General features: G+C 32.3%; 2 protein-coding genes and 2 non-coding genes across 5 annotated transcripts; all 4 read left to right on the forward strand.

Moving 5' to 3' along the window:
* Nucleotides 1–6547: 6547 nt before the first annotated feature.
* On the forward strand, nt 6548–6743 carry LOC132065827 (U2 spliceosomal RNA). The gene has a single exon (XR_009416804.1). It is a non-coding gene; the product is annotated as a U2 spliceosomal RNA (small nuclear RNA).
* A 1071-nt stretch (nt 6744–7814) lies between these two features.
* On the forward strand, nt 7815–8006 carry LOC132065829 (U2 spliceosomal RNA). The gene has a single exon (XR_009416806.1). It is a non-coding gene; the product is annotated as a U2 spliceosomal RNA (small nuclear RNA).
* A 3502-nt stretch (nt 8007–11508) lies between these two features.
* LOC132065335 (ABC transporter I family member 10) lies at nt 11509–16846 on the forward strand. The gene is made up of 6 exons (XM_059458673.1): nt 11509–11722; nt 11814–11988; nt 13341–13427; nt 14936–15061; nt 15144–15266; nt 16453–16846. Exons 1-6 carry the CDS (start codon nt 11658–11660, stop codon nt 16660–16662), a joined length of 786 nt encoding a protein of 261 aa, XP_059314656.1. The 5' UTR covers nt 11509–11657; the 3' UTR covers nt 16663–16846.
* A 5610-nt stretch (nt 16847–22456) lies between these two features.
* LOC132065336 (fasciclin-like arabinogalactan protein 12) lies at nt 22457–25273 on the forward strand. 2 transcript variants are annotated; one of them, XM_059458675.1, is made up of 3 exons: nt 22457–23116; nt 23947–24166; nt 25224–25273. In XM_059458675.1, exons 1-2 carry the CDS (start codon nt 22595–22597, stop codon nt 24160–24162), a joined length of 738 nt encoding a protein of 245 aa, XP_059314658.1. In that variant the 5' UTR covers nt 22457–22594; the 3' UTR covers nt 24163–24166; nt 25224–25273. The 2 variants fall into 2 exon arrangements, with proteins under 2 accessions (XP_059314658.1, XP_059314657.1); XM_059458674.1 differs by lacking the exon at nt 25224–25273 and having other exon boundaries at nt 23947–24339.
* Nucleotides 25274–25749: the final 476 nt, after the last annotated feature.

Raw genomic sequence — 25749 nt, forward strand, 5'->3', positions numbered from 1 at the left:
GAGAAGGAAAAAAAAATATTAACACGATTTGCAGGGGTAGTTGAGTTCCAACATATTTGAGTCGCATTTACATGTTGGTAATAACTCCAAGAAAAGTAGGGAATAAATCAACTTCTACTAGATCATTGAATCGATATATATCGCGTAATCACAAAAGCTTAAGTTTATGATTATTCCAAATCCGATCAACTTGCTCGATAATTTGTCGAGAAGAAGCCATGGATTAGCATCACCATGGATAAGAGAGAATTTTTTTAAATCACAGATTCAAAGAGCGAGCCTTGTTCCAAGGCGGAGGGGAAAGGGAAAGGGAAAGAGAGAGAGAATTTTTTATTTGAAGATGATATTGTGTAGTAGGGAGAATAAAAGTATACGTATTTCAAAAGGTTAGGAAATGTAATTTTGGAAAAATAAAGCTACAAAAATTAAATAAAAAAATAAGGTAGTTATTATTCATAAATAAGTCTTAGAGGTAGCTATGACAGGTAAAAATTCCTATTATTATTTGGTTAAGGTTGATTACTTTATTAGTGCTTTTTGACTATGTATCAACCTGAGTATAAATTTTTTTTAAAAATACCTAAACATGGTAACGGTGAATAGCACACAAAATTGTCGGTGGATAAATAAATTAAAATTCATTTGTTCCGACATTTGATAATTTGGTAGGGACACATTAAACACACATATTCTCGAAAGTGTGTAAGCACACTTGTTCCACCTTTACCTACTGTACCCACTTTAGACTCTTTTTCTTTTTCATCCTAGTAATTCTTTTAGGGGTCGTTTGATGGATGGTATAAGCTGGGATATCATAACATTTTTTTTTTTTGGGGGTAAATTGCAATGTATCCCATCCCAAAATCCCTTCTTATCCCAATTTATTATTTTATACCATCGAAGGTATAAATGCATCCATCCCATCCTTCTTATCTTATTAAAAATCTTTTAGATGATAAAATAATTTATAAGTTTGCCTTATAATCCACTAATTTTACTACCGACCCCAAGGTTTGACTAATTTGTACCTTAGGTCGAGAAAAAATTTTGGGGTAAATCCCTAAAAAAATATTAAACTTTTACACTTAATTAAAAAAATGAAATAATTTTTCGCTGATCCACTTTAGCTTTTAATTTTGCGTCCCTATAATAGCTTTAATTTTGCTTTTTTTTCTTTATTTTATTTTTATTGTTTAGAGGAGGGAAATGGGGAAAGGGTAAAACAATAGTATGTTATTGATGAGGTTTGAACTCTCCATCTTAATTATGAGAGGCTGGAAGCTCAATATGTGAGTTAGCCCTCAACCCCAATTGATTGATAATTTAGTTATTCTTCAACAACGATTTAACCTCTTAATTGACAGATTAAAAACTATACTACACTAGTAATACATTAGGGTTCGAGCCGTAGAAGTAATCGCTAATGCTTGCATTAGGGTAAGATGTTTATATTACATTCATGGAGGTGCGGTTCTTTCCCAAATCTTATTAACGCGCGTCGCAGTATACTTTGTGCATCTAACGGCGCTTTTTTTTTTTTTTTACTACACTAGTAATACATAGTACTCCTATAGCATTAATAAAGGCATAATGATGTAGGACCAATAGTGTGATGAAGACTGATAAGGATCGCATTCAACGTCGTGCAGCTTGTCTCGTGAGTGCGTCCCGCATTATCCATAGGCTAACATGTGGAGTAGCATTTTATCTTAAAATTTGATGTGATAATTTGTTATAATCTATTAAATTGCTTAATTATATGAAAAATATATATTATGGGCGTATATAATTTACATATTCATTTGAGTTCGGCAAGACACCACTTACGTGCAGAGGCGAAGCTACGGTCCGCTTGCTTGTTCTGCAGAACCTAGAAATTTTAGTGCAAATTTTATATTTATGTTAAAAATTCACTTAATATAAGTAAATAATTTATTCAAAAATTAATAAACTATCCTTTTTAAGATTCAAAATTCATAAACGCAAAATCTTGCATGGTCTTGTGAGCGCTCATGCTAAAAATAAATAAAAAAAATGTAAAGTAGAAATTACTACTATTGAAAATAAGATAAAGGGATTAGTCATTCAATTTTACCTGCTATACCATAATTTGCACGATGACTCCCCAAATAATTAGGCCATCCCTTTCACCGAATTTCCCTTACTTTTTCTTTAGATTGGTACAATAGTTCATATCTTTTATGAGCTGTGTGATAAGTTCAATTTCTTGGTATTTTCATTAATCTAATATAGCTACTTGGCAACTTCTCTTATGAAATAAAAGCTTTAAAAAATCGTTCTCTTGAAGTAGTTTAGAAGTAATATGTTTTAGTGACGAAACTATAATTACAAGTGCAAAATAAATATTTTTTTAGGTTATGACGGGAATATTTCATTCTTTAAAGAGATTTTAAGTCTACTATAATAGTATGACAGAATCTTCAGCAGTCAATAATTTGATTTATTCTCTCTAAAATACATCAATCTGATAATATCGTATTACTTTTGAATAAATTTTGAATTCGTAATTAAATTCAAACATAAATTTTGAACTAGTAATTAATTCAAACTCCCTATCAAATATTCCTTCTAATTTCAATAAATTAATGAATCATTTGGACCAATAATGAATCATTTGGACCAATGGTGTCATGATTCGTGAATATGGATCAAAGGTCACCTTCACCTTCAAAGTGCCGTGCAATCATGCAATAGTAGAGAACTAATTAATTGCCTTGTCCTTTTGTCAATTTGCCAACCTTTTATAATATTCCCAATCAATTTTGTGTTCGGTAACGCATATCATTTGTGTGGCCTTGTAAATTTTGATGGATTGGAGCTATCAGATTTTTCTATAATAATCTATTTTTTATAAAAAATATTCTATCATAGCAATTCATTTTTCATTATAAATGATTTTTCATATTATAATTTACCTTTTTATAACAACAATGCATTAATAACAAAATCGATCACCATTATATCGGCGGTATATTAGTTATAAAAATGACCTCTCTATGACAATTGTACTAAAATATAGTGATTTTGCCTTTATCCTGATTGATGGAAAAAAATGCTACCAGACACACTTTTACTGAGAGTTTGAATGAAATATTTGTCAATTTAAGCGTTATATTGTCAAGAAAAGAGTGGAACTTAATGAAACAAGCTATAATTATAATTATTTTTTTCATCAAACTTTTCAAAATTTCAACTTTCAATTAGTACTAGAATACAAATATATTTTAGAGAATTCATTTTTTGTAAGTACAATAAAATTAACTATAGATTTATTAATTATGTATTAGCTTTTTAATATTTTAATTAATGAAACATTAATATCTTTTAAAATGTTAAACTAAAGATTCTTTTTTTTCTAACGTAAATTTTTTTGAGAATTAAATACCTTTTGTGTAATTTTTATTTATAGCAATTAAAAAGCATTAAATATCAAATGCTTATAAGTATATACAATAATAGCTTTTCGCTATAACATTTAAAAATGTTATGCTAATATATAAAGGTGTGTACATAAACAAAAAGAAACGAAATACTGCTGAAAATTCTGACTTTGGTTGATGAAAATGGGGTTAGTTTCTTCATTCAATTTGACTTGCTCTAGTTTGATCAATTTCGTGATTGGACTCTCCTATGACGAGCCATCTAATTGATACAATTGTCCTCACCTTTTTGAGCTGGTAGATTAGTTCAACATTTTATCGACCCTTTGAAATATTTTTTAATCAATTTATTTGTAATGTAGCTACTTGGCTTATAACTTTCATGGTCCATTTGGCTCACCGATTGTGAAATGCATTCTTGGATAAAAATACAAAAACCGCAATCTTATATGAAGTCGTTTAGAATTAGTAAGTTTTGTTAATCAACTACTTTTAAGAAAAGTCATTTTCTCAAAAAATCTAAAAATAAGTTGTAGTCTGTTACTAATTACTTACTTACTTACAGTTCTCTATTTTTTACATAGATAAGTAACTTATGCATTCTCAGTTGTTATGCTCATTTAATCGGACTAAGGATGTGTGTGTGTGTGTGTGTGTGTGTGTTATTGAACTTGAGATGAGCTTTTGATTTTTTCCCTTCAAGTTTCATAAGTCTGCAAAAAAAAATTGAAGGAATCTTGAAACTTCTTTTTTTAAATAGAACTTAATTTCTATCTGCTGAACCTTTATACAATCATGTCACTTAAACATGGAGGATACAATAATCTGCAATGCTAAGTTACCTATTTTTATAATCATGATGTCCGAGTCAGTTTATGCATACCTTGATTATATTACGGGTATCTATTATCTCATACCAGCAGTCCAGCAAATGTTCTAGTTAATTCTTTTCACAGAAAAGGCTCAAATATGCCATCGAACTATCAAAAATTGATCATTTATGTCACTCATCAATAGTTTGGTTCATTTATGTCATCAAACTATTGGAAATGACTCATTTATGACACTCATCGATAGTTTGGTTCATTTATGCCATCAAACTATTGAAATATTCATTATATTTCATTAATAGTTTAGTTCATTTATACGCTATCACTAATTCTTACGTAAATGACTAATTCATGCCATTTTTCATTAACGTCGATTTTATAATATCAGATATGACACGTGACCTCTAATTAGAGGTCTACGCCGTTTAATTAAACCAGCCCAATTTTAAATCCCAAATTAATTAAAAAATCCGACTCATACACCCTACCCACCCACAACCATAGTCTAGTTGGAGGCCACGTGTCATATCTGATATTGTAAAACCGACGTAAATGAAAAATGGCATGGATGAGTCATTTTATTAACAAAAGACGTCGTAAATAAACGAGCCAAACTATTAATGAGTGGCATAAATGATCATTTCGATAAGTTCGATGGCGTAAATGATCATGATGGCGTACATAAATAAACCATTTTCTATAGTTCGATGACATATTTGAGCCTTTTCCGTTCTTTTCACCAAAACTTGGATAGATAAAAAATTCACCTAATATTATTACCTCAATTGGAATATGAATCTGCTGAGACTTCTGTCTTCTGTAAATCACTTATTACAGGAAGTTAAATTACACTGTTAAATCATTTCAAATGTGTCATCTTACTAGTTTATTGGGTTCCAATTACCAAAGCTAAAAACAGACAAAAACTTCGTCATTTTTTATGGAAAAAGAACAGACAAGAAAAAGCGGACATTGGGAAAACGTACGTGTACTATTCACAAGTATGAACAAATGAAAAAAGCATGTGAAGCGTTAAAAGGGAAAGGAATATTAAAAGTCTTAGTTGGTGCCTAGTAGGAAAAAAGTGTTCCTCGTGATTTCTCATCGAAAATTCAAAATCAAAATCTACCATATAATTATTATTACTCTTTATAATTCTGAACTTGTAGACCAGAAAAATCAACAGTGAAGAAGATGGATTGAAATGCAGTTGCAACCACTTTTAATTTGATGTTTGAATATGTTGTTAATAATGATCTCCTAATTTAGTACAAGTTTGACTTTTTAAAATTTGCAAAGGAAGAATTGATAGACGTGAGATGTAAAGTCCCGTAAATTTTTTAGTCTAATTGACAATTGTGTTAACTACAAACTCAATGACATAATTAAAGGGCTATAAAAGTGCTAATCATGAACCATGAGTTAAATAAAGTGATAAAGATTATGTGGTATGCCTATGGGATGAAAGTAGAAGTTGTTTGAAGTGGTAAAGTGACTAAAGAAAACTAAAAAACACAGTAGGAAACGATTATGGGAAAGGGGATCCAAAGTAACACATGACCTGATTTCAAAAGAATATAACTCCTAATGTATAAAGAATTTTAACATGGTTTGAGAATGTAAGAACGATTATCGGATAATCATAATCTATAATACAATGTGCAATCTATCATGAGTGAAATGAAATATATAAAGGAGAGATATTATGGGGGAAATGGAATAAATAAAGGAGAGGTGAAAAAAAAAATGGAATAAGTTTAAACAAGGTACCGTCACGACAAATCGATTGATTAACTAGGTTGATTTAACATGATGTCCTATCGATTTGTTGTGACTTGCATCATCATTCTGAAATGTATTTTTCTCTTTTTTTATTTGTAGCTATGAAATGATGATTATTCAATATAATTTGTGAATAATTCAGCAGAACAACTAGATTGAATATAATATGAAGTCATAGTTCATACTAGCTTGTTATGACTTGCATGTCACAATTACCATGTCCAAATAAGAATGATTATAGGGTAATCATAATCTATAATACAGTGTGTTCTCTTGACACAATAAATTTGCTTATTTTCTCTCTATAACAATAAAAGCTACTACTTCTCCTAAAAAGGGTTAGCCACAAATATATGAAAAAAAGTAATGATTGACTCTTCCATAAATATTTTTTGGGTAAGTTTCTTGCTGGGATTTTCTTTTGGATATTTCTCTTTGTTCTCTGAATTGCTCTGTTATCCCACATTGGATTTCCAACACAAGCTGGAGCAACGAGCTACGTATAAATTGGGCCGTGATGAATCATTTTAAACCATACCTTTCTCGGCCTTTTGGCTAAGATCAAGTGTAGTATCTGTTCTTATCAGTTTAATATCTGATATGTGGGCCATTGGTCCACACGATATTAATTCAATTTTTTAAGGGGGAGAGTTCATTAAGGTAGCTTGCTATCTGGGCTCTTGAGTGTCGCCCATGCGTTGCACTACAGCATGGGCCTGGCGCACCCCACCAATTCTAGTCCAAAATTTGTTTCTGGGCCTGGCACAGTTCACAACTGAAAGCTTTGTCTCTAAATTTTCTTTCATTTTGGCTGAAATTTTAATCTAATTATGCATCTTGTTACAATAGTAATGAAATGAAGTCTTCTACTTGTGTAACAACATATGTATGTGAGAGTGGGATGTACGCAGACCTTATCCATACCTTTATGGGATAGGGAGGCTGTTTCCGGTAGACCCTTGGCTCGAGAGAAAAACATGATTCGAAGCATGATATCCAAAAAAAAAGAAAAAGAAAAAAGAGAGTAGTAACTTTCTCCATAAGCAAAAATAAGAGTAATCCTCCATCATTCTTTCAAGAGTTTTATGGAGTAGAAAAGAAAAGTAAAACATCAACTGCATACAAACATAACTATTTGAAAAACTATGAAAAATTAAGTAACTATACCTTACACGATTTCACTATCTGACATTCAAAACTATTATGAAACTTATATACTCAAATTAGTGGCAGAGGAAGAATTTTCATAAAGCGGATTCATCATAAAAGAAAATTTGATCTTGTGATTTCCCGACGAACTGGGTTCGGATAAATCACCTTCCACTGCTATAACTTTGCCCCTGGTCAAATATAAGGCACGGGAATATATATTCTCGGAAAAAAAAGAAATAAACATTTTCTTGAATTTATATTTTTGAGTGAAGAAGTACGTGTTATAGAAATAAGAACAAAATGTTTGGGTAATCATAATTTACAATACAATGAGTTCTCTTGACACAATATATTTGCTATTTTCTCTCTATTACAGTAGATCCTACGATTTTGCTTAAATGTTTAGCCACTAAATATATGAAACACAAAAAAATTCGTTTAAAAAACAGATAATGATTTACAAAAACATTTCCGGTGAGTACTTTCTTACTAAGATTTTCTTTTATTGAACATATGTTCTATTTTTTCTCTTGAAGAAATAAATTTCCATTCTATACTGTGCACTGCTCTTTGATCCCACATCGTTTTTTCAATAGAAGCTGGAGCAACAAGCTAGGTATAAAATGGCCCGGGTGAAAACATCAAAAGCATACCTTTCTCGGCCTTTTGGCTAAGATCAAGTGTAGTATACATTTTATCGGTTTAATATCGATATGTGGCTATCGATTCACACGATATTAATTTAATTTTTTAAGGGGGAGAGTTCATTAAGGTAGCTTGCTACCTGGGCTCTCGAGTGTCGCCATGCGCTGCACTACAGCATGGGCCTGGCGCACCCCACCAAATCTTAGTCTAATATTTGTGTCTGGGCGTAGCTTGTTAGTCTCCAAATTTTCTATCTAATAAAGCATCTTGTTAAGACGCTTGAATTTGACCCACAACTATAATCCATGTTAAAAGACATCAGATATCCAATTTTTTTTAATCTAATAAAGCATCTTGTTAAGACGTTTGAATTTGACACTCAACTATAATAATCTTAAAAGACATTAGATGGATACACATATGTATATTAAAAGCAGAATACTAAAGCATTAAAATTGCTTTCTAAACATCTGGATGTATTAAGTTTATTTTTATTTAAAATTTACATATAAAATTCAAGTAAAATACTAATCATTCTAATATTTATATCAACAAAATATTTTATTATCATATGGTGATGGTCGGTGGTAATGGTTTTGGTAGCGGTTGTGATTGACTGATTGTCGATATGGGGTGATGGTTGGTGGCGGTATTGGTGATGATATGGGTTGGTAGTAATAACAGCGGTAAGACTAGTGGTGGTGGTGGTATTTAGAAAACTAACCCATTTAACCCACATTTTAGTGTAGTAATGGTTAACGTGTTTCTTTTTAACCCATAAAAATATGAGCAAATATGGGTGGTAGTCACAACTTATTTAAAAAATGAGTGAAGACATTATATTTAATAAAATACACCCCCGTCCACGTGGCCCCCCCCCCCCCCCCCCCCCCCAATTTCAATTTCATATATTTTACTTTTATAAGAAATTTATAAAAAATGAGAAAAAAATTCTTACCCCCCACCCCACCCCCTCCACGACCCCCCCTCCCCCGCCCTCCCGGAAAAATTTCAATTTCATATATTTTACTCTTATAAATTTTTTATAAAAAATGGCAAAAAAAAATTCTTACACCCCACCCCTCCACGACCCCCCCCCCCCGCAAATTTCAATTTCATATATTTTACTTTTATAATATTTTTATAAAAAATGGTTTCTTACCCCCCACCCCACCCCCCTCGACGACCCCTCCGTGCAATTTCATATATTTTACTGTTATAAATTTTTTATTAAAAAAAAAAAAATTCTTATCCCACCCCATGGTGCCTAATTTCTATTTGATAATATGAATGGCTATATGTTAATTTAACTTGACAAAAGTAATGGTGGTTGGTCGTCAAATTGTAAATGATTGCTAGTGGTGGAGACAACTTGCTATGAGGATTAGCGCCAACAGTTATTATGGCTGAGGATGATTGTTGTCAGTCGTGGTAGTTGAAAATTGCGGGTGCATCAACAATAAGATCTATAACAAAATATTGAATTCGTAGAACTCATTGAATGAATAACATGTTACTGATATTAATTCTTTGTTATAGATTTTAATCATCCAAATATATCCAGATATAAGCTACTATGTCTCTTAAAAGTGTAAGCCACTAATATATGAAATACAAAATTTTCCTAGAAAAAAAGAGATTTATGATTTTCTCTTAGTAAATATTTCTGGGTAAGTTTCTTGTTGGGATTTATGTTCTCCGTTTTTTCCTTCTTCTTCTTTTGAACATGTAAATATAATTTTCTTCTGTCTATGCACTGCTCTTTAGTGCCACATCGGATGTTCATCAAAAGCTGGAGCAACGAGCTATGTATAAAATGGGCCGAATGCAGGCGTTGCATATTACTGCCTTTTGGCTAAGATCGAGTGTACGCGTTGCATTAACTGCACGGGGGCTGCGTCCACCCTACCAAATCTAGTCCAACATTTGTTTCTAAGCCTAGCCTGAGTTCGTTCTGACTTGTTGTCCAGTTCTCCAAATTTTCATTCGGCTGAAATTTTAATCTAATTAAGCATCTTGTTACATTAGTGATGGAGTGATTTTATCTATGTATGTTTAGATATTTCGTTTGGACTGTGTTTAATGGTACCTTGATATGTCAACAAGGGATTATGAAGACTGTTTTTTTCATTTAAGATTAAGACTTGAATTTGAATACAAATAAGATGTTCATTGAGATCGAGACATTAGATATAAATACTCATATGCTATTAAGAGCCGAATGCTAAATTATTAAAATTGCTTTCTAAACATCTGGAAGTATTAAACTAATTTAAATATAAAGTTCATTAATATTATATTAATAAAATATTTTAAAATAATATGATGGTGGTTGGTGATAGTGATAACAATAGTGGTTGTGATAGTCGACTGGGGATGATGGTTGGTGTTGGTGTTGGCTGATTGTAGTAGTTGTGGATAGTAACTAGTGGTGATGGTGTGGTTGGATAGTAATGGTTAACAATGGTGGTGGAGACTTATACATATGGTGAATGATAACGATAGTTAATGAATGTGATGACTGAAGGTGGTAATTGTTGGATAGTGATTGATGGCTACTGTGGTAGTAGTGGTTGATTGTCATAATTATATATCAGATGTGGCCTTCTTTGGCATGTGCCAATTGACTTGGTCACAAATATTTCTTGGAGCCAAAGTTTGATTTATTTTTGGAGAGCAAGTTTGTGTGTGAAGGAGAAAAATTGCCAATTTTTCTCTTTTCTGTTAGAGTAGTAGTAAAATACCCAAGGATTTTACTATAAATGGAATGTTTAGCTCTTTAATAAATATACAAATTTGAGAAGAACTTAACCATTGATATGTTCAGTTCTTAAATGATTGTATTTTAAAAAGAGTAAAAAAACTTGCGTGACACACTTAATAATGATCTTGTGAGGTTATTCTTTGATTTTTGGGATATTAAAAATTTAATTGCACCTAATTTTGATACTCTAGATTGTTGTTTTGTACATGTTTTATATCCGTTGGTTCATAAAACTTATCCTCTTTTGGTTGTGGATGTAGGTCACAGTATTAAGGAAAAACGTTAAATATTTGTCATAAAAATATATTATTGTCTTTAATTCTTTTAAAATAAATTAAAAAGAAAATAATGACTCATAAAATGAACATTATAAATGATTGCTAGTCTTAAGCTTTTCTTGAAATATGACGATTGGAATTCGAAAGTGGTTATGGGCCTGTTTGATGGTCGTGAGATTTTGTTGGTAGTTGAAAATAACCAGCGACATGAACAATAACAATTAGGAGTGAAATTGGATAGAGTAGTAGTAAAATACTACAATAATTTTGTAAAAATTGTTGAATGGATAGCATCTTTAATGATATTAATACTTTGTTATAGATTTTAACCATTCAGATATATTCACATCCATTAAATGATTGTAATTTTTTTTAAAAAAAATAGACGCACTTAATAATGAAAATATGAATAATTAAGATTCGAACTTAAAAAATTAAATGCACCTAATAATTGATATCTAGGTAAGCCTAAGAGATCTTACATGTTAAAATTCGGTAGTTATAAAACTTAAGGAAAGACGTATATTATTAAGGATAAATTGAAAAAATATAAAATTATAGTATTATTTTGCAAATATAAGAATATATAACTCTTTTAGAATAAGCTAAAAAGAAAATAATGACTCATAAAATGAAATAGTAAGCGTTTAGTTTTAAGCTTTTCTTGAAAATTTATTCATTCTCATTCATTACATTAAATTAAAATTACGTATAAAATATTTAAACAAAACATAAGCCATAGACAACCCAAGAAAAACTTGTAATCGAGTTTTTGTTAGGTATTTTTTTTTTTTTTTTACTAAAAATGATACAGTCGGTTTGTTTACGAGCTTCAGCTCTACAATTGCCACCAATTTACTCTCACTCCAAGTAATTTCCATTTCTCAACAATTCCTTATTTTTTCATTTGACCCATTTTTTTTTTTATGAATACCATAATTTGTTTACTTTGTGTTTGTAGAAATGCCGCAACGACTGACAGCTTGGCAATTGATGCTCAAAATCTTAACTATTCTGTTGTCACAAGACAAGGAAAATTACTTCCAATTCTTAAAGATTGTTCAATAAAGATTCCTTCTGGACAGTTTTGGATGCTTTTAGGACCCAATGGTTGTGGAAAATCAACCCTTTTAAAGGTACTAAGTTGTCTCAAATTATCTGTCGTGATTTCTAAATATAGTTGTCTCAAATTATTTGTTATTTTAGAAGTTCAAGACCACATTAATTACTCCCTCTATTCCAATTTAAGTGTCTTACTCTCTTTTTCGGTCTGTCCCAAGAAGAGTATATCTTTCTATATTAAATAATTTGACTATTCAAACATTCTACCTGAAAGATTTAAAGGATATTTTAGTATATTATATATATCTTCTGGACCATAAGATATAAAAGCCTTTCTTTATTTCTTAAATTCCCTACCTAGTCAAACTAAGACACTTAAATTGAGACGGAGGGAGTATTTTTTTCAATTTCACCTTTAGTAGTTATTGTTCGTGAAGATCATAAACACTTCAATTTTGGGAGAGATGTTATGATTGTTCAAATACCAATGAAGGGTAATAGTTAAAGCCCCCTCCTAATTAATGTTGTTTTAGGGCGTGTAAAAGAGAATCACGACAGATAATTTGAGACGGAGGGAGACAGGGAGTATACATTATGCCTTTAATAGGTTAAAATTTCCTTAAACTATTATTCCCGCCGTTTCAATTTGTTTGTATGGTTTTGACTTGACGCGAAATTTAAGGAAAAAAAAAGAAAGGCTTTTTAATCTTGTGCTTAAACTAAAGATACGTGGAATGTACCAACATGACTTTTAATCTTGTGATATTAAACATGCTATGTGGAAAGTTGGGACTAAAGAGTTGGGAGAAAAGGAAATAGACATTCTTTTTTAAACAGACTAAAATGGAAAGTAAGACAAAAAATTGAAGCGGAGGGAGTATCATTTTGCGAGTTTTATACCTAAATGATTGGGTATTTTTGTTACCCCTGGACTATAATTCCCTTTAGATTAAAAACCCCTTGGTTGAATATGTGGCAAAATGTTTGGGATAATTTGCTGAGGCGCGTGAGAGATGAAAAAAGTTTTAAAATAAGTCCACCTGGCACAATGAGTTCATGGTAATTCAAGGGAGTTTAGGTATGAAACTTGCAAAATAGTGATAATTTGGAGGGATTTAACCTATTTACTCAATCATTTTTCCCCGTGTACTGCCATTTGGAACTCTTTGGAGGAGCTTTTGGAGCGTGATATTCATGTAGCATGTCATATTCCCTCCAGGGATAGTTTAATATGAGTTCATGGTAGTTCGGGCCTTCAAGGGGTTCTGTCCAACCCAATAGTTTAGGTATGAAACTCGCAAAATGATGATTGTTTAGGGGGTTTAACCTATTCACTCTTTCTTCTTTTGTTTTTTTTCTTGCTAGTCTGTTAGAATAGAATTGATGGGGTTTTGTGATTTGTTCTTTTTGGGTGAAATTATACCAGATATTAGCAGGTCTATTGAGTCCAGATGATGGGTTCTTGTATGTGGAAAGGCCAAGGAGCTTTGTGTATCAGAACCCTGATCATCAGGTGTGTTTACGTGAAGCAATTTTCGATTTATCATTTTTAAGTTATCTTTAGAAGGTAATGCTGCCTAATGCTCCATCGTCTTCAGATTTGTGGCTGTCTTTTGTGGGTTAAATTTGGTGATTAAGCAAATAATGCTTCCCATAGTGTGCTGATGACTTCTAGACTTGTTGATAATGGATGAATTGTGAGATTTATGGTCTAGAACTTGAGACGTGAGATACTTATCACAACAACAACTACTATACCTCAATTCCAATCTATTTGGGATCAGCTATACGTATCCTCACAATCTATGTCGCTCCATTTGAACCCGTTCAGTTCGAAATTCAAAGAAAAAATAGGTTTCTTATCAGAACATGTCAATAATTGAGGCTTGGGGTTTAATGGAACAACTGCAAAAGAATGTAAATCATGAAGTGGGTGGAAACCAACGGAGACCATATAAAAATGCTAGGTGATATTTTTCATCCACCTAAGCCTTATAGGGTAAAGCTACCCGGTACCTGTGCTGGTGCAAGATAACAAGTACCTGCTGAGATAGTTTGTTCTAGAAATGATACGACAATCCAGTCAATTACATTAATAATATCACACAACCTGCTGAGATGGTTGGAGGTGTGCATAAGCTGGTTGGGACACAACCATTGCAAAAAAGAATGTAATCATAAGGGAATAACATAAGATTGAGCACTTTATCTGGTATAAGCTTAATTTAAACTAGAGAGATCTACTCACTTGATAACAATCCTACTGATGTAACTTAGATTTTGAGTTTTCTTGCTTTCTTGAACTATATCTCAACAAGAATTATCAATTCTTTTTCAGATTTTTTGCATCATAAGGACTTAATATGTCCGTATAAAACTTGTATTTTTAGTTCTATTAGTCTATAAGTAGGTAAGATCTGCTCTCAGGGCTTAGTTAAGTGGCAAAGGTTGAGGACTTGCGACTTAGGTCGCATGTTCGAGTGTTGCACCATGTGAACTAAGCCTGGTATTTAACTGGAGAAGGGTAGAGGGGCTTCATCCCCGAGTTTCGAATGCGGGAGAACCTCTATCAGAAAAGAAGTCAACATCAATTTGGCATTTAACTTATGAGACGTTTAGTAGCGCACATGTCTGTCATAATTCCAAGCTCTGAATTTTATTCTCTTTGAATTTGATTTACTGATTCCAGAGTGCAGACCTATACAGTTTCTGTTAAATTGTTCCACTTGCCTTTTACATGGAAAATCTACAAGGCCTCTGTAACATAGCCTCACATGCTTTTGGTATCACGAATTCACGAGGTCTTTGCAAAACAGACCATGTGCTTGGTATGGCTCAAGCAGGGAGGTAAGTTTGCCTTTATGTGTTAGCTTAGCTGGAAAGGTGGATGGTTTTTATCGGTTTGCTTTTATGCCTAAACCTATAGAATGGCTTTGATATGAATTTGTGACTTCCCACGGCTGCATAGTAAGAAAGTTATTTTGCTCCGAAATGTATGGCTTATATTTCTTATACTTACAGGTCGTGATGCCTACAGTGGAAGCTGATGTTGCTTTTGGACTTGGTAAATTAAACTTAACACCAAATGAGATTAGGAATAGGGTGGCAAGAGCTTTAGATGCAGTTGGGATGTCTGAATATCTGAAAGTATGTTCTTCAGATATGGTTTCTTGAGTTCCTATAATATAACCGAACTACTCTCATGTCTGTGCTTTTGTACGCTGAACAGAAACCAGTTCACACTCTTAGTGGTGGTCAGAAACAAAGGGTTGCTACTGCTGGTGCTTTGGCGGAAGCTTGTACAGTTTTGTTACTTGATGAACTGACTACTTTCTTGGATGAAACTGATCAGGTATAATCTGATTCAACTTTTATGTTAGTACTTTGTAGCATCCAATCTTTCATTTGTTGGGTATCTAGAAATTTAGATTATACCTTCTGAGAAAAGGGTATCTAGAAATTTAACTAAGAAGATCGGTATCAGATGACAAAAAAACCGCTGCAGTTTAATGCTACTTTGGTCACCTCAATCATTTTGCTACTTTGGTCACCTCAATCATTTAGTGTGCTATAACTGTTGGAACTGTCAAAAGAAGAGACCTAGAGGGCATTATCTTGAACTGAAACTGCTCAAAATAATCGTTCAAGTGAAATCCTACGTACTACAACAGATGTTCCAAATTTGAAAATTCGGCTCATGTTCAACAGAGCGAGGTAGGATCATCATACTGTCAAATACCTTAATCTCTATCCGTCAAACACTGCAACTACCTTTGGAACAATGGGCAAGGTTTTTCTGGCTTTAGGGGAAATCTAGTACAACTATACTAAAGCGGAGTAGTATTTTTCTTTGACTGAGTTGCTTCTGTGCATGACATAGTGTATTCCTTATCCTTGTTCTTTGAATTCATTTTCACCTTTGGCTTTTGTGTTGGCCGGAAGAGGAAGGAAGATTTGAAAATCACACTGAGTTAGACATCTATATTTACCTCCAAGTGCCTGTGATGGGTAGGCTAGGATCCATCATAGAAGCTACGGCCCAAACTCAGTATTTGTGTTACGAAATTCACTTAATATGTATAAATGATATATCAAGAACCCAAAATACTCTGTGGTATAAGAATCCATAAATTTAAAATCCTGAATCCGCCTCTGATGATCAGTGGCGGATCCAGAATTTTCATTCAGGGTGTTCGGGAAAAAGAAGAAGCTAAATATAATTTATTCAGGGTGTTCAAAAGTTAATATATGGACATAAACACAGAAAATTTACCCTATATATACACTGTAATTTTTTGTGGAGGGTGTTCGGGTGAACACCCTCCACAACATGTGGATCTGCGCCTGCTGGTGATGGACAAAGGCCTACCGTTCCCGAGATAAACTTAATATGTGCTTTTGGATGCCATTTTCCCCACTTTTTTTCCTCCGTGGATGAGGAGAAAAAGAACAATATGCTGTTTAGTACGGAAATGCTTTTATCTGGAATAGATCAATTACACGAGTGAAATAGTTGTTTCCTCTCCAACTTTTGCTAGATTGGAGTGATAAAAGCAATGAGAAACTCCATGGATACATCTAAAGGAATTACAGCATTGTGGGTGACCCATCGATTGGAAGAACTAGAGTTTGCAGATGGTGCAGTGTACATGGAAGATGGAAAAATCGTCCGACAAGGTGATGCAACTAGTATAAGGAAATTCATTGAAGATAAAGTGTCATCTTATGTTAACCAAATAAACTTGTAACCACTTTTTCCTTAATGATCCTGTATATGCTGAGGTGGATCCAAAATTTGAACATTATCCGTTCAAGTTCGGGATTTTACCACATGACATTTGATTTACAGGGTCGAGTTCTATTATTTGTACTTATTCAGTAAATTTTTAACATAAATATAGTGTTCGAGCCAAAGTTATTGGGTTCGGATGATCTGTAAGTCATACTCTGTATCCGCCCATGTACATATACAAAAGGAATGTACTATAGTCCTTTTCAGGCAAAATAAAAAATAAAAAATACTATGTTACATCCTCTTTTCTCCATGCTAAGTATGCAAGGTGTAGTTCCTTGTCAGGTCTTTTCAGTTTTGAATTACAAGCTAAGGTTAGTTGAACTATGCAAAAATACATGTTCCAAGCACGAATAAAGAAGAGTGTAGTAAATTAGTGACCCTTCTAAATAAGTTCACAATACTACTCCCTCCGTTCACTTTTACTTGTCTACTATTCCTAAAATAGATTTTCATTTTTACTTTGTCATTTTTCACATATGAAGATAAGACAATTTTTTTTTTCCTGTTTTACCTTTAACATTAATTACTCCTTCCAAATCATTTTTCAAAACCAATACCAATATATACCAATATGGCATCATGGTAAAACACACACTTTATTTATTATATCTTAAACAGCGTGAAAAATTAAAAGTGGACAAGTAAAAGTGAACGGAGGGAGTAATAATAATTCTCTGAATTAAATTAATGATGTTTCTAAATAAGTTCAACAATACTAATAATAATTCTCTTGAATTAAAATGGATACATATGACTCATATAGTTAACTAGCTTATTTGAAATCGCAATTGAAAAGCTTAGTCAAGTAGAGATTTCTATTGTGAAAACAATATATCAAGCAACAATTGAAATAGTGGGAACAAATGATGTGGAACTAGTGATTAGTATTAAAGAAACATGTTGTAATATGTTTATTTCGTACTCTAATTGCTCCAAATTTTCGCTCTCATATTAATTCATATTGTTAGAAAATTAATGTCCCTTTAATTAATGAGATAACAGTTAAAAACACACATGAACTATTACTTTTTCGTGAGTTTCCTACCTGAATTATAAGGTGTGCGAGTTTCCTACTTTGAACTATCACCAACTATTTATCAAAACACACCTCATTTATCAGTTGTTCCCTTTTCTTACCTCAACTATTCAGGTAGGAAAAGGGAACAAAGATGTATTTTGATAAATAGTTGGTGATAATCTAAGTAGGAAACTCACGAAAAATCGATAGTTTAGCTGTGTTTTTGACTCATAACTCTTTAATTAAATACACTTAATGTAACCTATATATTAGGTAATTAATTATTTATCTCGTCTCCAACTAAGTAATTAATTAGATAGTATCTGCCGTAAATATATTTTGATAATTTATTCAGTGTTCTTAGGGCAACCATGTTTTATAGAGAAGTCCTTTGAGTCAGGTATTTTGTTTAGGAGTCCTAATCCCACTTATATAAATGCATGTGAAATCCATGAATCCTGTATAAAATGTTAAGAATATGATAGAAGACTCGTAGGGTTTTCTGTCAAGGTTTCTCAGTGCGGCGTTTGATCAAATGGAACAATCATGGCCGAAAGAACAATGCTATTTAAATTTTTCGTTGAAGAACTCTATGTTTGTATTTAATTTTTAACACATGGTATTAGATCTTGCCTTTAGCCTTCTTGTTCAGTATCTAGTACTAAAATTGATTATAGCCCTAAATCTCGATTTATATGATGACCTAATTTTGATAATAACTTTTTAATTTGACGAACACGACTGAAATCTGGGGTCTAAGATTGAGCTTTTCTTGGAATTAAAATCAGGACTATAACTTGAAAATTTTAGCCACCTTCTATATGAGATACGTTATTCAGATTACCTCAGGTGGCGAAGAGATGATCGAGGTGTCAAACCTTCCCCTTGATGTGAGCTCTTGGGGAAATAATCCTTATTTAGTATCGGTTTTAACTAACATTTTCAATAAAATATAGGATAATTTTAACCCCAAAAGTTAAACCGGGATAACCCACCTAATCCCTTGAACCAAACGGCCCCTTCGAGGTTGTTTGGTTCACTGAATAAAGAATAATAATTGCCGGATAAAATGTGGGATTATTAAATCTTATGTTTGCTTGGATTTTTTGTTTCGGTATTGGCAATTTCAGGATTAATTATATCATAAATTTGATCCTATTTTATACCGCAATCCAGTTCAGGTGGCATAATAATTCCGCAATTAGTTATTCATGGATATAAACAATCAAATGACCAAAATATCTTTCTTTAAAGCTTTTCTCCCAGAATTCTTTATGAATGTCAAGGTTAAAATTAAGTTTATTTAATATTAAATTGAACACATATTTTATATTATACTTCGTATATCTTATTTTTAATCAACTAAAAACTAAATATCTATCAAAAATTACATGCAATACATAATCCAATCATTACTTAATTCTCATATTATAATCCTCTCATTATAATTTCGAAAGAACTATTTTGTGAACCAAACGGCTCTTTATTTAGTGGATGGTATCAATTTTCCAATTGTAGTATATCTGGAAGTATATTGAAGCTCAATATATTTTAATTGAAGTGCGTAGGAAACCATATTAGTTCACAAAGTAACCAAATAAATATGGCATACATACTGACAATTTGATTGCAATGGTTATTACGTTTTCCAGTAGACAATTTGATTGCAATGATTATTACGTTTTCCAGTAGACACCTAATTATTCAACACACAATTTAGAATTTTAATACACTTGAATTTCTATTCCCATATTTCTTTTAGCAAATCAATAATGTTCGTTCGTATGTCTTTTCGTTATAAGAACACATTTGCAGAAAATAATGTTTTTGCTATTATTAGATGAGTTTCTTACACCAACAATATTTTGATTTACAACGGCAATAATTTCACAAGTGGGGTGCAAGAGGGTAGCGTGTATGCAGACCTTACATCTACCTTGAGAAGGTAGATAAACTGTTTCGGAGAGACTCTCGACTCAAATAAAATATTCTAACTTAATTATAAGAATTACTTTATGTTTTTTGGGATTTATAAGCATTATGCTTATATATTTGTGTCCATCTTGAATCAAATCCACATTTTGTTTAACTTGATTACATAGGTTAATTATTTTGACAAGATGTTGTTTTTTGAGTTTTCTCTATATCTTGTGTTTAGGACTAGCCATACATCTTGAATACTCGATATAAAAGAAATTAAGTCATTTAATCACGTAAAATTAAGTTATTAAATTTTAATGACACCTATTTAGTTTAGTTATCTCGTTAAATATTGAGTCCCTTTAGCTTCTTTTTATACAGTATATATAATAAATATTGAATCCCTTTAGCTTCTTTGCAAGTTTTCTTTATATTTGAATTCCCTTTAGTCAAAGTCTCAGCTACGCTATTGGTATTTCAGCATAGAGCTTAATGTCACGTTGTTTAAATATGTGTGTCCATTATTCCTCATAGGTGGTATTCTGGTAAAGCATCAAATTGGAGATTTTCATGTAATGCGACTGTTTGTTTAGTGAACTTTCTGTCATAGACACCGTTGAAAAATTAGATTGAATGAGATGGTTCATCATATTTAAAATTTTTTGCTTAACCAAGTTTGTCTGCTGCTGGTGGCCATTGGTTAAGCAGTATACCTCAGCTTTAACTAAATCGATTAGATTTGACATTGTTTTCTTTGTATATTATTTTGAATTGCACGGAAACACTAAGATGATGATGAGAGCTTACCATAAAGAAATGAGTTTAAGTTACTAGTGCTCAATTCACTTAGTTTGTGACCCAATTTCTAGTATTAACCATGAACTTAACTACTTAGCTTCTCATTCTTAATTTGACTAATGTACACGGGTAATGTAAATAATTTTTTATTTGTTACTTTAAAGTTACTAACATTATTTAAGGTTCATATCTTTCAGGTGATTTGATAGCTTAAAGTTATTTTACGCAATTATTGTAGAACTTAAACTCAAGAAAGAACTTATGACCTCACGGATGAAGAAGGATCGAATCGCCAATATTTTTATAAATACTTTAGTTTTCAACACTGACTCTTTCATTCGCTCATACATCAATTCCTCTCTCTCTCTCTCTCTCTCTTCCAGTTATTCCCTTCTCTCTTCGCTACTCATAAATATAGTACTCCAATAACTATTATTCTCTCTGTCCCAATTTATGTGAAGGTGTTTGACCAGATACATAGAATGAAAGAAAGATTTTTAAAATTTGTGGTCTAAAACAAGTCATAAATATTTATGTGGCTGTAATTAATTTTATTAAGGGGCAAAATGGAAAGTATAAAGTTAGATTATTTCCACATATAAAAAGATGTCATTTTTCATGGACTGATTAAAAAGGAAAGAGTCACATAAATTGGGACAAAGGGAGTATTATTATTTTATTTGATATTCAAGTATCTTTGCCTCCAAGGGTCGTGGTGGGCGGATAAGATTCCGTCATCCTTAACTAGAAATTTCGGGTTCCTGAAAATGAATGAAAATCCCGATAAAGCGCTTCTCCTTTTAAGAAATTATGTTGCATGAATCTGAATTAGGCGGAACCCTAAAACGAGGACCAATTACCTAGTGGAAAACTAAGATAAAATGTAAACACGAGATGAAGAAAAACAAGAAAAAGGGTGCATAGTTTATGAACCCCCAAGAGGAGATCTGACAAATTTGGGACCAATCTTAGAGACCATGGGTCCAAATGATCAAGAAATTGCAATGATCTCAATTGAAACTTGCTTTTTAAGTATATGGCCAACCAATCACCTACATCAAATTGTATACACTCGCAAGTGTAAGCTAAGCAATATCATATAAATACTTTCGTGGTACTCAATCCACTCGAGATCTCTATCTTCCTGCATTTCCAAGCAAAACTATGAGCTATAATATATAGTTCCTTAACCTCCACCCAAGCCCCACCTACCCACCCCCCAAATCTTTCCATTCGAAATCTCTTTCAAGATTTGGATGGTCAGTCTTTGAATGAAAGTGGAGATATATTTTCCTTCTTGTAACCACCAATTGTAACTTCCCACCAAACTACAATGTTAAGGAATGCTATACCAGCTTGAGTTTGAATATACTCCTAAAGAATTTGTACACTATTTGTGTATAATAGGAGTGGGAAAATAAAAAATAAAAAAATATTCGTTCAACATATCCAATTTTGGACGGATTAATGACCCGTCCATTTATTAATATCCACCTAAATTTAGCCAATCTAAAACTTGAACTGATTTGAGCTAAATATGTAGCACAAATTGACTCATGAATCACCTTGTGAAAATATTTATATTTTGGTTTGATATGCTTGCTATATACAACTATAGTAAGAAGAAGAAAAAGTTTTATTAGTTTTGTTTGATAATTAAGCAAATTAGAAGTAAAAAAAAAAAAAAAAAAAGATATATTAAAACTTGGTAAGAGTTGGACATGGTGGGTTAGATCCTTTGTTTAGTTTATCTTTCCGGCCTATCTTAGCCTAACTACATATTTGGCAGGATTGAGCAATGACCAATTTATTGATTTAACCCATTTTGACTCATCAAAGTTCAGTCCTACCCATTCATTTGTCACCTCTAACTTGGTGTATATTAACCTATTGTAATATAATTTGATAAGAAATTAAGCTCTACTAGTACCTAGTAATTTGTTTTAAAACTGAACATCCCTTCTCCCCCTTACCTAACACATTCTTTCCTTTCCATATATAAAAACCCAACTCTTCTCATCTATTATCAACAACGCTGCATCATTCTCCTCTCAAATTTCAAACCTCCCCTCTTCCATCTCTCTCTCTCTATTCCAATAACCGTCCCATTCTTTTCATAAAGAGAAACAACAACCAAAAAAAAAAAAAAATGAAACACCAAGTTCTTTCTTCCCTTTCACTTATTTTACTTATCCTCCATTTTTCAACCTTAACACTAGCTCAAACAGCCACAGCCCCTGCTCCTTCTGGCCCAACAAACATAACACAAATCCTAGAAAAAGCTGGCCAATTCACCACTTTAATTCGACTCATGAAAGTCACAAGTGTTGGTGATCAAATCAACACACAACTCAACAATTCTAATCAAGGCATGACTGTTTTTGCACCACCTGATAATGCATTTTCCAGCCTAAAATCAGGCACTGTTAATTCTTTAAGTGCTCAACAACAAGTTGCACTTGTGCAATTTCATGTTCTTCCTAATTTTATTTCTATGACACAATTTCAAACTGTGAGTAACCCTTTAAGGACACAAGCTGGTGATGCTAGTCCAGGTGACTTCCCGTTGAACGTGACGACTTCCGGCAACCAAGTGAATGTGTCCACCGGTGTTGATGATGCTACTGTGGCTAACACTATTTACACTGATGGTCAGCTTGCAGTTTATCAGGTTGAATTAATATTAATCATAAAATTCTGAATTTGATACGAAGGAAAATGTTTTTTAGAAAATAATTATTTTTTCTAATGTTTGGTTGCAAAAAAATATTATGAAAAATGACTTTCCTTACTTTTAGGTGAAAGTCATTTTCCATTATAAGTATCTCAAACACTAAACTTCATATTACTACTTTAACCAAATTAGATATTATTATTCTTTTCTAATATAACACTGTCTGATTTGCTAATTAATATTATTATGAATCTTTAATAAATATTTTTTTGAAAAATATTTTTTCACTTTCCAACTGAACATTGAAATTACCTTTTAGGAGAATATTTTTCAGAAAATAAGTCAGTTTTCAGAGAGGGGGGGGGGGGGGGGGCAATGAACCCATCCTGTCAAACACACTCTAAAAGTAAAATGTTGTTAGATGGAAATTACCCCTAAAAAATTTCCGTTTAAAAAAGATTATATTAACCCTTCACATTGACGTGCAAAGATGTAAATTTAAAGCGAGGTAAGTTATACGCCCTTATTAACAAATTTTTATACCATCATGTCACATTTTACCTGTTGTAATAATTAACTTATTTTTTTTTTCAAAATTACAGTCCCACCTCTTACAGAGGTTTACCAATAAATAGATATATATATAACCATTTGGATGATCTGATATATAGTGTAAAAATTATTTACACTGACAACGTATATAGGTATCTAAATTCTTCAAATTTCTTGAAACCTAATTCTTGATCATTTAAGTTAATGTATCACATCTTAGAGAGTAACTTTTATTTAGATAATTGTCATAGTATCTAATTATTTTCCTATATCAGGTTGATAAAGTGCTTCAACCTATGAGTATCTTTGCTGCTGCTGCTCCGGCAACGGCACCGGCTCCGGCAACATTAAAGAAGAAGTCTCCGGCAGGATTGAGCCCTAGCTCCGGCAGTGACGACTCGCCGGCAGATGCTTCAGGTGCTGATCAGAGGATTGCCATGCATGGCATGGCAGTTTTGGTTTTTGGAGTTTCTTTGTTTGCATTGTTGTAATTACTTTAGAAATGGATGGTGAGGATTCGTTGTGATTTTTGATGGAGTTGTTTCAAACGGTTGTGATTCCTTTGAATAATGTACCCCTTTCATTTTTATATTCCTTTATTTTGGGTATATTCATCTGTAAACTAAGAAACAATTTTTGATGTATCTACAATTATCTGTAGTTCGTTATGTTTTTGTCTCTTCTGGCATTTGTATTACAATTTTGTTTAAAATGTTTTCGCCAAATTAATTTCCGTCAATCATCATACCCTGGTGTAAAATAATTCTATTTCCTTTAAAAAGTTTTGGTTAGCTTTTAAACGAAAAAGTTTCTTTTATTGAGTGGTAGTTAATCATGGAATGAATTGTCATTGGAATGGAGAAATTAATCCTTGGTATGAAACATTCTCCTTGAATCTTATACAGATAAATTTTGATTTGTTGAGCTAGTACGTTCCAATTACCTAATGATTCTAAAATAATCCATTAATAGAAGATATAATGGTAAAAAAACACCCTGAATTATTGCTTTTTCGTGAGTTTCACACCGTCTCTGGCTACGTTAAAATTGAAGAGGAAGTCTCGGCAGGACTGAGTCCTAGCTCCGGCAGTGACGACTCGCCGGCGGATGCTTCAATTGCTGAGAGGATTGCCATTCATGGCATGGCGGTTTTAGTTTTCCGAGTTTCCTTATTTGTATTGTTGTAAATTTTAGAAGATATTCGTTGTGATTTTTGATGAGTTGGTTCAACGGTTGTGATTCATTTGAATAATGTACGTACCCTTTCATTTTGAATTCCTTTATTTTGGGTATATTCAGCTGTAAACCAAGAAACGATTTTTGATGTATCTACAATTACATCTGTATTTCATTACTATATTTTTGTCCCTAGATTTGCCTTATTATCTCTTCCGGCATTTGTATACCATTTCGTTTAAAATGTTTTGGCCAAATTTTCGCAATTCACATCATGATTTAAAATACGTGAATTTGTGTTAGTTGAACCAGTGAATTTGATAGGATTGCCATGCATGGTGCGGTGGTTTTGGTTAATGGAATTCCTTGTTTAAATTTTAGAAATTGGATGGTGAGGATTCGTTGTGATTTTTGATGGAGTTGGTTGTTGTGATTCCTTTGAATAATGTACGTACCCTTTCATTTTGAATTCCTTTATTTTGGGTATATGATCATCTGTAAACTAAGAAACATTTTTTGATGTATCAATGATTATATCTGTTTTTCATTATAGTTTGGCTCTTCTGATTTATAGTACCATTTCATTAAAAATGTTTTGGACAAATTTCAGTTAATCACACCATAAAATACTTCTAAATATTCTTTTAAAAAGTTTTGCGTAACTTTTAAACCGAAGTGTTTCTATTATTGAGTGGTAAATTCAGTGATAGAATTGTTATGAGAATGGAGAAATCGATCATAGAAAGCGCTTCCTCTAAAGTAGAAATTCGGGATATCTGTATTTTAAAAGTTCTCAACTCCAGTACATTGTAAGAGGGTTATTCCGTGTTTTAAGTAGGAATATTTTTGTCCAAGTTTTATTTCCACATTGAAAATGATCATTTCTCAATTACATTTTAAAC

The sequence above is a fragment of the Lycium ferocissimum genome, chromosome 7 (assembly GCF_029784015.1).
Source record: "Lycium ferocissimum isolate CSIRO_LF1 chromosome 7, AGI_CSIRO_Lferr_CH_V1, whole genome shotgun sequence".
NCBI classification, from domain to species: domain Eukaryota; kingdom Viridiplantae; phylum Streptophyta; class Magnoliopsida; order Solanales; family Solanaceae; genus Lycium; species Lycium ferocissimum.